Genomic DNA, 14,998 nt, shown 5'->3' with positions numbered 1-14,998 from the left:
AAAACCCCAGCAACACTCTTGTAGGAAAAAATAAGTATCTTCTCCAAGAGATTATCTTGCAGCCTGAAAAGACTATACTTGCCCTTACCAAAAAAAAAATATATATATATCAAATTTAAAAAAATTGCAAATTTCTTTTTCAATAAAATGATGGTAAGGTCATATTTAGTTTGTGGCTATAACTCTCAAGAAAATTGAAAAGAATATGACTGGGGACCAGGTGATGGTGCACCTGGTTGAGCACACATGTTACAATGCACAAGGACCTTGGTTTGATCCCCTGGTCCACACCTGCAGGGACAAAGCTTTTCAAGTAGTGAGGTGGTGCTGCAGGTATCTCTCTTTCTCTCTCCCTATCTTTTCCTAAGCCCCCCCCCCCCAATCAATTTCTGGCTGTCTCTATCCTATAAATTTTTTTTTCTATCCTATAAATTTTAAAAAGTTAATTTAAAAAAAAGAAAGAAAAGGGAGTCGGGTGGTAGCACAGCGGGTTAAGAGCAGGTGGCGCAAAGCACAATGACCAGCGTAAGTATCCCAGTTCAAGCCCCTAGCACCCCACCTGCAGGGGATTCGCTTCACAATTGGTGAAGCAGGTCTTCAGGTGTCTATCTTTCTCTCTCCCTCTCTGTCTTCCCCTCCTCTCTCCATTTCTCTCTGTCCTATTCAACAATGACAATGTCAATAACAACAATAATAACTACAACAATAAAACAACAAGGGCAACAAAAGGGAATAAATAAATAAATAAATAATTTTTAAAAAAGAAAGAATATGATAGGACTTATAGGTAAAAGATCAAACTTAGAATTCTAGTTCCATCATGGAATTGTACCTGCATTTCCTATGCTTGTTTGTTTGCTTTCTCCCTCCCTTCCTTCCCTCCTTCCTTTCTTTACCAGAGCACACTAAGATCTGATTTTTTTTTTTTATGAACCTAAGGACAGAGCCAGGGACTGGAAGTCTCAGGCAAAGAAGTCTTTTGAACAACTACTATGCTATCTTCCTGCATTTCCTGTTCTGCAAGTCCTGCGGGGGGGGGGGGGGGGGGGAGACATTTGCTTCTTTTCTTGCTAGTGCTAATGCTCAATTTTTGGTAAGCTTTCTCCCCATAGCAGAATGGCAACCCCTATGAGTTCCCTATTTCCTTATCCTCAGAGCTCATGTAGTCAGAGGAAAAGGCTTTACCCCACAGTCCATGCCAATTCCCCAGACAGGTACAGATGATCATATTCCTACCCCGGGAGAGAAGTGAGACATACGTGATGACATTCTTACCAGAGTCACCTAAGGTATGAGGGATAGTTTCTCTTAGGAAAAGAGTAGAGTGGGGGCCAGGCAGTGGTGCATCTGGTTGAGTAAGGACCTACGTTCAAGCCCTTGGAACCTGCCTGCAATGGGGAAGCTTTACAAGTGGTAAAACAGTACTGCAGGTGTCTCTCTCTTTCCACCTTTCTCTCCCTTTCTTCCAGCTTTTCTTTGTCTCTATCCAAAATAAAGAAAGAGGATGTGAGGGCGATCTGGCTGTGACATCTGTCACCCCATTGATCGACAGGGTTGATTCAGATGATCTGGCTGGCTAGGTGGGTGTCCCCTTCCTCCCTCACCGCTCCATGTACGTCCCTCCCGTAGCTGCGCATTCGGTCGAAGACAACGGCCTTCCCCGAATAGAGACTCACTGGTCTTCGGTCAAGGATATACAAGTAGCTGGACTCCCCTGCTAGAACCTCCAAACAAGCTCTCAAAATAAAGAAAAGATTTTCTAAAAAAAAAGAATGAAGAATTCTTATCAAAATCAGGAAAAATATTAAGCACACAATAAGACACATCAGATGTCCTGTATACCTAACTTCATCCAGTGTGACTGTCTTTCCTTGCTTATTGAATTTCTACATGAATCTGTTAATAATTACTAAACAGGGAAGGCACTAACACTGTACTCTGCTTTCTGCCAAGTTCTAAACACACTTTAATATTTAAGTATATAATAACTCCCTTTTTGCAGGGGAGATAACTGAGATTTTGAGAGTTTCATTCTGTGTTTTTTATCAGACTGCCTGAAACCGGTAGAATATAGCTTCAGATCTAGTTCTGCCTGACTCATTCCACTATCAAAGTGCTTTGGTCTTTTTAGGAATGCTGACATTAATGCAAATATTGCTGGGCAGGAGAAGTAGCATAATGGCTATGCAAAGAGATTCACATGTCTGAGGCTCTGAGGTCCCAGACTCAATCCCCAGCATCACCATAAACCAGTGCTAAGCAATGCTCTGTTAAAAATAAACAAATATAATAATAATAATAATAAATTTTAAGAGGAAAGTATTACTGACTAAAATTTCTTTCTTTTTGCATTTATTTATTTTCCCTTTTGTTGCCCTTGTTGTCTTTTTATTGTTGTTGTTGTTATTGATGTCGTCGTTGTTAGGACAGAGAGAAATGGAGAGAGGAGGGGAAGACAGAGAAGGAGAGAGAAAGACAGACACCTGCAGACCTGCTTCACCACCTGTGAAGTGACTCCCTTACAGGTGGGGAGCTGGGGGCTCGAACTGGGATCCTTAAGCCGGTCCTTGTGCTTTGCTCCACATACGCTTAACCCACTGTGCTACCGCCAGACTCCCTAAAAGTTCTTAAACAAATGATAGACACAACCATATTTGGATACCTATTTTGATTAGTCAAAAAACATTTAAGCACCTATTACCATCAGTCTATAGTATAAATCCTACAGATAGACAAGTGGCCTACACTTTACCCCCTACCCTGTCATCACTATATATAACGATATGTATTTGAGAAAACTTTAGAGCTAAACTGTGTAGTGTTTCTAATACACCCAACAGTGAGACACATTACTCTTGAAAGTTCAGTTCAGAGTCTGTCATTCTCTCTTACACTGCAAACTCCACTTTTCACTGCAAAGAACTAGCCCTTCAGTTTAAGTCTCTGCTGCACCCCACTTGTAGTTATTCTACAGATATTCATTTACCGGTGACTAACACAAACTATGATCATGAGAGATTTCACAGAAAGAATAAGCCTTAAGTTTCACTTACAAAATAAGAAACCTAGGGATAGATGTTCAAAATTAGGGCCAGTGGTCCAGGAGGTGGCACAATGATAAGACTTCGGACTCTCAAGCATGAGGTCCTGAGTTCAATCCCCAGCAGCACATGTGCCAGAGTGATGTCTGGTTCTTTCTCTCTCCTCCTATCTTTCTAATTAATAAATAAATGAAATCTTTAAAAAAAATTTTAAAAAAATAGGGCCTGACAATGGCGTATCTGATTACAATGCTCAAGAACCCAGGTTCACACCCGTGGTCCCTACCTGTTGGGGGTGGGGGGAAGCTTCACGAATGATGAAGCATTACTGCAGTTCTCTCTCTTTCTCCCTCTCTCTCTCTTCCTTTCTCCTTTCCATTTCAATTTCTCTATCTATCCCAATAAATAACAAATAAAATTTAAAATAGCAATAAAAGGAAAGTGGGCAAGTAGTATGTTTTCTATAAATGTGGAAGGAATGGCTAGAAGAAACAAGAATATGTGAGAAGAAAGCAGAAAGAAAGCAGAAGATGTGGGGAACATAAAGACAAGTAAAGGAATAGGCTAGGACGGGGCACTTTGATGATACCTTGAAATTCAAGTTAACTGACAATTTTCAGTAGCCATTGTAAGTCTTCTATAATCTCAAGGTCATGAGCCCTTTATTATTTTCAAAATAAAGAGGATGGAAGCAAAAATCTCAGCCACTCTCTCCATTTAATCCAGGGAACTTCAAACTTGCTAATGATTATATTCACTCAGAATAAGAGCATGTTCAATGCCTATATTGGTTCTCCTAGCTTTCTTCTACCCTAAAGTTCCTAAGCTCATCTGCTCTAATACTACTTTCTAGTTCCTGTTCATTAACCATCTTATCTCAACTTAGGTCATGCCACCTTCCAGACACCAAGATACAGATGCTACCATGACTCAACCTCAACTTCTCTGGGCAGATGACTTCACCAGTGTGTCCTGGACACTCACCTCTTTAGAGCTCTGGTCCACTAGGGAAAGATAGAAAACAGGTGGGGGTATGGATCAACCTGTCAATGTCCATGCTCAGTGGAGAAGCAGCTACAGAAGCTAGAACTCCTACCTTCTACTCCCCAAAAACAACCTTGATCCACACTTCCAGCAGGGGAGAAGTGATAGGATGAAGACAAGAGGACTCTGCACTCCAGCTCCATCAGCACCTAGAAAGAAAGAAGGTAAAGAAAGAAGAGGGACATATAAAGGTAGTTATGATGTCATGAGTGCCTTAGAGGGAAAGAGAGGACTGAATCAGAAAAAGAAAGGGTAACTATGTATAAGTGTGGACAGATAGTTGTAGAGAAGATGGTTGGCCCATGTCTGAAACTTTAGGAGAACAGTGGTGGATTACAGTGGGAAGAGTGAAGATTCAGAACTCTGGTGGTGGGAATGGTATGGATTCAAACCCCTGTCGACATGTAATTCTGTAATATAAAAATATAAACAAATTTTTAAAAATTAAAAGGGGCCAGGTGGTGGTGCACCTGGTTAAGTGCACATGTTACAATGTGCAAGGACCTGCCTTCAAGCCCCTGGTCACCACCTGCAGGGGAAAAGCTTTATAACTGGTGAAGCAGTGTTGCAGGTGTCTCTCTGCCTCTCTGCCTCTCACCCGTCCCTTTCAATTTCTGGCTGTCTCTAATAAATAAATAAAGGTTTTTTTTTTTTTAAATTTAAAAGATAAGAGCATGTTCAGGATACAGATTTAGGGAGTCATACTTCACCCAATATATTAAAAGCACATATCTTACTATGCTCAAGGTCCCAGATTTGAAACCCTAGCACCACAGCAACTCAGGAATCTTTATGTATCATGGGTCTCTTCCCTCTCCCAATACACCTGAAATTATTTAAAAAGATAGATTAATGTGATAGTTCACATGGGAAGGTGCCTGCTTTGTCATGTCTACTACCTAAGTGCCAGCTTCCATACACTACGCATGAGAGTACTAAAGCCTGGGGGAAGCTTGGGAATTATAGTGCCTCTTCCTCTTAAAAGAGGCAGTCTCAAGGACCGGCGTAAGCATCCCGGTTGGAGCCCCGGCAAGGGAGTCGCTTCACAGGCGGTGAAGCAAGCCTGCAGGTGTCTGTCTTTCTCTCCCCCTCTCTGTCTTCCCCTCCTCTCTCCATTTCTCTCTCTCCTATCCAACAGCGACGATATCAATTAACAACAACAGTAACAACAACAACAACAACAAAAAGAGGGGTCCTGCGGTGGCGCAGCAGCACAGCGGGTTAAGCGCACATGGCACAAAGCTGGAGCTGGAGGACCGGCGTAAGGATTCTGGTTGAAGCCCTGGCTCCCCAAATGCAGGGGAGTCGCTGCACAGGCGATGAAGCAGGTCTGCAGGTGTCTGCCTCTCGCCCTCTCTGTCTTCCCCTCCTCTATCCATTTCTCTCTGTTCTATACAACAACGACGACATCAACAACAACAATAACTACAACAACAATAAAACAACAAGGGCAACAAAAGGGAAAATAAATCATATAAAATATTTTAAGAAAATAAAAGAGGGGAGTCCAGTGGTAGCGTGATGGGTTAAGCGCAGGTGGTGCAAAGCTCAAAGACGAGCTGAAGGATCAGGGTTTGAGCCCCAGGCTCCCCACCTGGAGGGGAGTTGCTTCAGAGGCTGTGAAGCAGGTCTGCAGATGTCTATCTTTCCCTCCCTCCCCATCTCTGTCTACCCCTCCTCTCTCCATTTCTCTCTGGCTTATCCAATAACAACAGCATCAATAACAACAATAATAACCACAGCAATAAAAAACAACAATGGCAACAAAAGGGAATGAATAAATAAATACTTAAAAAAAGAGAAGAAGAGCCCCCACACCTATAGACATCTAATCTTTGACAAAGGGGCTCAGACTATTAAATGGGGAAAGCAGAGTCTCTTCAACAAATGGTGTTGGAAACAATGGGTTGAAACACGCAGAAGAATGAAACTGAATCACTGTATTTCACCAAATACAAAAGTAAATTCCAAGTGGATCAAGGACTTGGATGTTAGACCACAAACTATCAGATACTTAGAAGAAAATATTGGCAGAACACTTTTCTGCATAAATTTTAAGGACATCTTCAATGAAAGGAATCCAATTACAAAGAAGACTAAGGCAAGTATAAACCTATGGGACTACATCAAATTAAAAAGCTTCTTCACAGCAAAAGAAAACACTACCCAAACCAAGAGACCCCTCACAGAATGGGAGATCTTTATATGCCATACATCAGACAAGAGTTTAATAACCAACATACATAAAGAGCTTGCCATACTCAACAAAAAGACAACAAATAACCCCATCCAAAAATGGGGGAGGACATGGACAGAATATTGACCACAGAAGAGATCCAAAAGGCTGAGAAACACATGAAAAAATGCTCCAAGTCTCTGATTGTCAGAGAAATGCAAATCAAGACAACAATAAGATATCACTTCACTCCTTTGAGAATGTCATACATCAGAAAAGGTAACAGCAGCAAATGCTGGAGAGGGTGTGTGGTCAAAGGAACCCTCCTACACTGCTGGTGGGAATGTCAATTGGTCCAACCTTTGTGGAGAACAGTCTGGAGAACTCTCAGAAGGCTAGAAATGGACCTACCCTATGATCCTGCAATTCCTCTCCTGGGGATATATCCTAAGGAACCCAACATATCCATCCAAAAAGATCTGTGTACACATATGTTCTTGGCAGCACAATTTGTAATAGCCAAAACTTGGAAGCAACCTAGGTGTCCAACAACAGATGAGTGGCTGAGCAAGTTGTGGTATATATGCACAATGGAATACTACTCAGCTATTAAAAATGGTGACTTCACCATTTTCAGCCAGTCTTGGATGGACCTTGAAAAAAATCATGTTGAGCGAAATAAGTCAGAAACAGAAGGATGAATATGGGATGATCTCACTCTCAGGCTGAAGTTGAAAAGAAGATCAGAAAAGAAAACACAAGTAGAACCTGAAATGGAATTGGCATATCGCACCAAAGTAAAAGACTCTGGGGTGGATGGGTGGGTGGGTGGGGAGAATACAGGACCAAGAAGGATTCAGAGGACCTAGTGGGGGTTGTATTGTTATATGGGAAACTGGGGAATGTTATGCATGTACAAACTATTGTACTTACTGTTGAATGTAAAACATTAATTCTCCTATAAAAAAAAAAAGAGAAGAAAAAATGGAATGCAAGGTAGATCTGGGAATGAATAAATAAATAAATAAATGCATTTTTAAAAATCCACAAGCCTTCTTCAGGACCATACCCTCACTATGAATTTACAATGGAAGAGTCTGCCCCACTCTCCGAAGGGATGCTGGGTCAGCCTACTCTGCCATTCGAGGAAGACTGGTTCTGAAGTGAGTACAGCCTAGAATATTCCTAGCTTCGACTGTGAACTGTGAGCTCAATCCGACAGGGGCTTGGAAGTTGTACAGGATCCTGTGCTAAATATGAATAGATATGGGGCCCAGGTTAGATAACAGTGGTAAACAGCTAATTGCATTTATTTATTTGCTTCAAGTTTCCAAGCAACTCTCTGCTCTGATACTGCTTCCTAGTTCTACTCTCAACCCTGACACCATCTTCCCAGACAATATTTCTAGCCCACTCCCGTGTTAACTATCAAGCTCAAGCTCAAATATTACTAAGACATAGGCTCCTAGGAACATTCCTAAAATAGACTTCCTCGCTTCCTTCCACCCTAAGGTCCCTACTTTCATGTCAATTCCTACTTTACGGTCCCTGTGTAAGCTTTCCATATTACTGCATTTCAGTCACAAAGTTGCAGATACTCCTCTATGATTCCGTGCTGACCTCACTGGGCAGATGACCTTACCAATACTTCCTGAAACTTCACCTCTCCAGAATCCTACCCCACTAGGGAAAGATAGAAATAAGTTGGGGGTATGGATAGACCTGCCAACACCCATATCCAGCAGAGAAGCAATTAAAGAAATCAGAATTCCCACCTTTTGCATCTCAGAAAGAATTTTGGTAGATACTCTCAGAGGGGTAGACTATAGATGAAGTAAGCCATAGGGTTTGGTTCCCCCATTCCACCAGAACCTGAAGTGTTGGTCACCGGGAATCTTGTTTTCATACCATCAGTGAAAGGTAATCAAATCTGAAAAAGAAAAGAGGAAGCCAGGCACTGTTTCACTTATCTGAGAGAGAAGAGGAAAAAAGGGAAGACACTTGGAAGTAGGGGTGAACTACAAAAGAAGTGAAGGCAAGGCTGTTGGGGAAAAAAAGTATATGTAAATATAGATAGAGATAAATAGATATAGATAAAGATAGAATCGGCCCATACCAGTGATCTTGGGAGAACTACTGCAGTTTCCAATAGAGGGGTGGAGGGGAGGGGAGGGGACACAGAACTATGGTGATGGGAACTTTATGGAATTATACCTCTGTTATCTTATGATTTTATAAATCAATATCAAATCATTAATAAAAAATTCACAAGTAATCAGCCAAGTTTTAGGATCACTCCTTAATTGAAGGTGGTAAAATACACCTGAAACAGGGCTGGGGAGATAGCATAATGGTTATGCAAACAACTCACATGCTTGAGGCTCCAAAGTCCCAGCATCATCATAAACCAGAGCTGAGCAGTTAAAATAAATAAACAAATCACCTTAGACAAAAAAAAAAAAAAAATTCCAACTGTAAAAAAATCACACAGGAATGTGATGTATAAGTATGAAACTACTCATGCCAAGATCTTTTTATTTTATTTATTTATTTTTTTCAGCTCCAGTTTATGGTGGTGCTGGGGAATTGAACTTGGAACATCCCGTTTAGTGTCTCAGGCAGGCATGAAAGTCTTTTTTTTTAAATATAGTTTATTTATTTTAATGAGAGGCACAAAGAGAGAGAGAAAGAGAGAGAGAGAGAGAAAGAGAGAGATATGCAGACCCAGACTAGACTGGCTTATGGTGGTGCTAGGGACTTGAACCTTGTATCTCAGAGCCTCAGACAAGAAAATCTGTTTGCATAACTGTAATACTGTTTTCCCAGCCTTATTCATGCTATTTTATTATTTTGTAAACTAATGTTAAATCAATAAGTTTGTCTAAAAGAAGCTAATGTGGGAAATTCAGCAGTATAGACTAAGGGAAAGTAAGAGAAGTCTTAAAAATCAAAAGAATCCTCCCCACTTGTGAAGAAGGGAGTCAATAAAAAACTAAGCATTTTTGTGAGTGGAACTGACAGGCACAAGCTATCACCTCTTTCAGTCTCACCAACTCAGTGTTGAAGAGGGAGACTTACACTTCACAGAAGTCTCTAAGAAAGCCCCAATCCCTTTCTTTCCTTTTTTGCAGGTTCACTGCAGGGCACTTAAATTAAAAAAATAAAAATAAAAAAGTCTTGTTTGACCAACATAGGTTTGCAACATTACATAAGTTTCAGGTGTACAGCATTACAATGAGACATCTGTATTGCTACATCATGGCCACAAACCCAGTCTACTTCCCATCATTCACCACTTACTGAACCTCTTCACCCATTTCACCCACCCTACTCCCCTTCCCCTGTTTTACAGTTTCCTTTTTATTGTTTGTTAATTTGCCTTGTTTCTTTGTGGTCCATGTGTAATCACAAGCATGCATTTCTGTAGGACATCTTTTCGAATGTGTGAGAACAGGAATTTTGCCCCGGCCTTTGGCAATGGTTCTCAGACCCCAGCACCTGTCACCTAGGTGGACCTGCACTTAGAAAAGACCTGGATGGTCACCCGTCTTCCCCACTCCCCTACAAAAGCAAAACAGTCTGTCTTATGTTACCAGAAGTGACTTCCAGGGGATCCTAAAACATGTGTGTCTGTGTGTGTGTGTGGGGGGGGAATCCTCATTTCTACTTCCTCACCCAGATGAGTTATGAAGACAGCACTGGAACAGAACTCCCACATTCTGCACCCCAAAAAGAATTTTAGGCCGTACTCCCAGAGTGCAAAACAATAAGGAAGTTTCCAGTGCAGGAGATGGGAACGAGAACTCTGGAGGTGGGAGCTGTGTGGAATTATAACCTTATTATCTTATAGTCTTGTAAATCAATATTAAATCAGTAATAAAATTGGAGAGTATGAAAGAGGAGGAGGAAGAGAAGGGAGCCGGAGAAGAAGAAGAAAGCACTGTAGTGCTTGCTAGTGAGCTATAGTTATTTAGTGATTGACCTAGCACTTTGATTTTTGAGCAAAAGCAAGTCGGCACAGTGGCACGAGGCACTACTCAGGAAGGCACCGTGGCATCTCTCCTCTGAGGTCGCAGGCCTTCTTGAATTGGTAACTATATAGTCCTGAGCATTCCACATATCCCATCCGCTATTTGCAGTGGGTTCGAAGGAAGCTTGGCGCAGCCTTGGGTCCCCAGTACGTGTGTACCTCTGAATCAGGCAGCTTTCGGCTCGCAGAGCTGGGTCCCCAGGTCGCAGGAGGGAGCGAGGGCGCCGGTCCCCCGTCCCTCTAAGAGCTGGGCTGCGCTGGAGAACCGGTTCTGCCCGGGCCCAGCCCGAGCGCGCAGTACCCGACTGCACCTCGCGCAGCCCGCAGCGCCTTGGGCCGTGACCCGAGCGGAGGGAGGGGGCCCTGAGGAGGGGGAGCGGGGCAGAGCGGGGGCTGCCTGGGAAGCCGGGCTGCGCTGACGTCACTGGGCGCGCAATTCGGGCTGGAGCGCTTTAAAAAACGAGCGTGCGAGCGGAGATGCTGCTCCACACGGCGCAGGCAGCCTGCAGCCAGCACGCGCTTGGCCAGGGCCGGGGCCTGGGCTGCGGCGAGGGCCGTTCCGGAACCCGCGTGGTGCAGCGGCCACTGCCCGGCCCCGCAGAGCTTCTCCGCGGCGCCCCGGGCGGGGCGCAGGAGCGCGGTTCCCGGCACCGCAGGCGTCGGCGGAGCTGCACTAGCCGGCGCAGCCGGGTCCTGCGCGCCACTGTCTGCGAAGCTGCACCCCGACCGCGGCCAGCTCGCGGGTCCCTGCCCAGGCACCATGGACACCTCCCCAGTCGGCGTGCTCCTGTCCTTGCTCGTCCTGCTCCAGTTGGCGGCCGGGGCAGACTCCCTGAGACCCGGGGCGCTGCTGCGGGACTGCCCGGAGCAGTGTCAGTGCGAATCTGACGGCAGGATGTTGCTCAAGGTGGACTGCTCAGACCTGGGGCTCTCGGAGCTGCCCTCCAACCTCAGCGTCTTCACATCCTTCTTGTAAGTGCATTCTCCGGCTCCACAGCGGGATAGGAGGGGGTACGGGAGAAAATTAAAAAAAAAAAAAAAAAAAAAAAGGCTATGGGTAACCTGGGAGGGACTCCTCCGCTCGGGTCTGCTTTTTTTTTTTTGGGGGGGGGGGGAACGAGCTTGCAAAAGGGCATCCCGGTCTGGCGTGCTTTGGGGGGGGGGGGGGTCCTTGAGAGATGCACGTGTCTCAGGGGTGGCGCGCCTGCACTTTTTGAGCCCGCAGGGGGCGGCATCAAGTGCAACTCAGTGCGGGAAAGCGGGCGCGCTGCGACTTCCCGAGCCAGTCCTTGGCAGGTCACAGGGCGAATCCCACGAGTGTAGGCATTTGCCTGCAGTGTAGACATTCGCTTCCCTGTGAGCCTGCAGGCTCAGTCCCCGCTGCGACCCTCCATCTGTGTCCCATCATGCTGCACGAAAAGATGGGTTATAAAATAATAATAGTAATAATAATAATAATAACAATCATCATCATAATAAATTTCCCCCAGAGGAGAGTTCCAACTTGCTTCCAACTTCCTCTGCATCTCCTTTGCATGGCTGTGTGATGTAACTTTTTTTTTTTTCTTTTCTTTCTTCTTAATGAAGTGATTAAAATGTGGCAACCACAAACCCCGATTAGAGCTGCCAGAAAGTTATCTTTACCTTTGGCTGCCCGAGCCGCCCTTTGAAGTGGCCGCAGCCACGGTGTAATCTTTAACCATCTCCTCCTCCCGGGGAGGGAAAGGGAAGTGGGCTGAAGGCGGCCCGGGCGGGTAAACAGCGGCGCCAACACCCCAGAGGAGACCTGAAACTGGTCATCCCTTCGAGATCTTTCCATCTCTTCTTCCCCTTATCACACCCTCCGGTGCCCGTGCGAGACCAGGCAGCGACTGGTGTCCTAATGTTCTCTCTGGAAACCCCAGGCCCAGAGGGTAACAGGTGGTTGTTGGGTGGAGGAGGTGACCCGTGAGGAGGAACCCTGGATACTATCCCCTCCTCCTTTACTCCCACCGAAAAAATTGAGTTTGACTTCTACAAAGCAGACAAGACCAGAGACCGCCACACTTATTATAAAAATAAATAAATAAATAAAAAAGACGGGGGGGGGGCGTTCTCGTCTGCAAAGCCTGATAACCAAGGATTTGGTTCCTCGAGGCATTGCTGAGAGCCCACCCCAAACTATGCAATCCCAGCTTCGGCTTCTCTGATGTGCCTTGGCAAGAGCGAGTTGGGATGTTTGTGAACTCGTTCTTTCCTCTGTTTAGCTGCTTTCTGGAGAGAAGAAACACGAAGAGACTTGCACAACGCTTTCCCCTAGATAGTGATTTTTTTTTTTTCCCTAGAGACAGTAGTGGTAAAACTGTTTGCATTTGGTTTGATGTTGTGTTCAAAGGAAAGGGCCACCCTGTTAAATTTCAGTACTGGTCGAAAGGAGTGCTCTCTTTACCGTAAAAACTCCGTAAAGGATTATACAGTGGTCTATTTTCACCACTAATTTTTGCCCAACACTGCACTCATTGTGTGCCTGGTGATATTTTTACAATGGTGAAAATCTGCTTTTCTTTTTTTTTAATATTTACTTTTTATTTATTTTAATGGCAGAGAGAAAGCTACACAGAGAGAGCTACCAGAGCACTGCTCAGTTCTGGTTTATAGTGGTGCTAGGGATTGAACCAGAGACTTTGGAGCCTCAGGCACAAAAGCTTTTTGCATAACCATTATGCTGTCTCCCCAGCCTGCAATCTGCCTTTCTAAATAGTCATTCCCTAAGAATTTATATTTCCACCTCCTAAACAGCTGTCCATGCTGCAGAGTAAAAATCCATCCCCATTCTCTCTGGTTCAACTATTAAGTCAAAATCATTTTCAAAGTGTTTCAAAAGTCATGTGTTTTCCGGTGCAGTGAATTTCTGGGATTCACTGAAGAATCTAGAACTGCTCCTCTCCATCACCCTAAAGAAACTGATGATATATAAGGGAGGTGTGCAGCACCCCTCCTGTTTAAATCGTGCATTTATTACCACACGTTTAAGAAATTTTATGAATATGGTGTCAGCAACTTTTTCCTCTCTCATTTGAGAGATCAAACATTTGTTAGCCCTCTGTTACTAGAAGCTGGCATAAAAGGCTGCTTCACCTCATTTCCTACATATCCTAAATGCATTTAGCTGTGTCCTCTGTGTGCTCAGGAGAGCTCTCAGCCACCATTCCCCATCTAGCCACCATTATAGATAACCCTTCAGAGTCAGGATACCATTGGGAAATTCATTGTCATCTTTTCTCATGCTACTTTTTAAAAGAGGTTTTTTAGATTAATTAATTAATTTATTTATTTATGAGAGAGAGAACTAATGCATCACTCTGGCAAATGCAGTGTAGAACACTGAACTGAGGACCACATGAGAATCCAATACTTTTATCTACTGTGCCTCCTTTTGGGCCACTCTCATGCTGTCTGATGATGGCCTGTTCTATGCCCCAATGGGAAAAATTTTCAGTGTCCTATGAAATAGTAAATTCAGAGCAACTGTGAATGTTAAGTACTTGCCTCTAATAGTTAAGATTATATGAAATCAGTGGGTACTAAATGTAGAAATCAATCCTACCACAAATAACCGAACGGATGTGTTTCACTGCATGGGACTTCAGAATTTAGTTTATAATATAATATAGATGTAATTCTAATGTAGAATATAAAATGTCAGAGACCATAGGCTACCCTGCCTTTCCGATTTGAAGGGTTTGGGGTTTGGAGAGGCTGGGGAAAGAGGAAGGATGTAGCAACCAGAGGAACCTGTGCAGACATTAATGGTAGATGGTGCCCTCTTTTGGTTACACCTAAAACTAACTTACCACTTCTCCCTTACACTTGTGCACTCCATAACCTGTAAGAGGAATTTTTATTTACTCATGGTCCAAAAAGGAAGGGTTTTACTGATTTTAGATCTTACCTTTGCTCCTAAAAGGACAAGCAAGTTACGGCCCCACTCCACTGGGACCCAGTGGAAATTAAACTTTGATTAGAAAGTTGCAGTGTACAGACTGATGTGGGTGAAAGGCCAGACTATTATTTCTTATTGTGTGTACTAGGTTATCATCATTTATTTGAATCAGAATGTTATCTCTTGTTCTTCCTACTCCCCTCCCCACAAAAGAATAAGCATTTCATTTTCTTCAGAACAGATTGATGATGGTAAGTTCTAGCTGTATACATGTGACAAATAAGATTTGCCACAAATTGAATGTGGCTAGGCATACTTGTAGGTAAAGAAACTTTCCTAAAGCTCTTCATAAAAAGCTAGAGACAGCTATTTATGTACAATTTTATATTCTTTCTTCTTCCCTAGAAGAGATAAATCTTAAGCCTGCTCAGACATTAATATTAACTCTATTTTCTTACTGAACTACATTCCCCAGTAAATCTGCAATTGTACCACTGAACACCATGGAAAAGCTCGATCTTAATGCCACCTCCCCCCCCAGCCTTTGGTGGTTATGAGCTCTGGTTTTACATTGCAACAGGGACTAATAAATAGATCTCACTCTGAAGAAAATAAGGAATTCACTAAGGCACTAAGGTTGAGATATAAAAACAGACAGCTATTTACAGTGTTTAATACTCCTAATCCTGCCAGTAGTCATCTATCAGAAGTAAAGTACTCCTAGCATCTAATCTCATTATAGGTAAGTTATTTTAATGCATCAGATGTGGACATTTTTGCTACTA

The 14,998-nt window shown here is 43.5% G+C and overlaps 1 protein-coding gene across 2 annotated transcripts in view; it reads left to right on the top strand.

Annotated features, from left to right (window-relative positions):
- The first annotated feature begins 11,051 nt into the window (after positions 1 to 11,051).
- The window catches only part of LGR5 (leucine rich repeat containing G protein-coupled receptor 5), a 157,545-nt gene continuing 153,598 nt past the window's right edge, over positions 11,052 to 14,998 (top strand). For both annotated transcript variants that reach the window (XM_007537593.3, XM_007537592.3), the window contains exon 1: positions 11,052 to 11,263. In XM_007537593.3, the coding sequence (XP_007537655.1) occupies positions 11,052 to 11,263 (212 nt within the window). The remainder of the gene's footprint in view (positions 11,264 to 14,998) is intronic.

This window comes from Erinaceus europaeus, chromosome 7 (genome assembly GCF_950295315.1).
Source record: "Erinaceus europaeus chromosome 7, mEriEur2.1, whole genome shotgun sequence".
NCBI lineage: Eukaryota > Metazoa > Chordata > Mammalia > Eulipotyphla > Erinaceidae > Erinaceus > Erinaceus europaeus.
The sequence above is the reverse complement of the archived record's forward strand: the minus strand, read 5'-3'. Positions and strand labels throughout refer to the sequence as shown.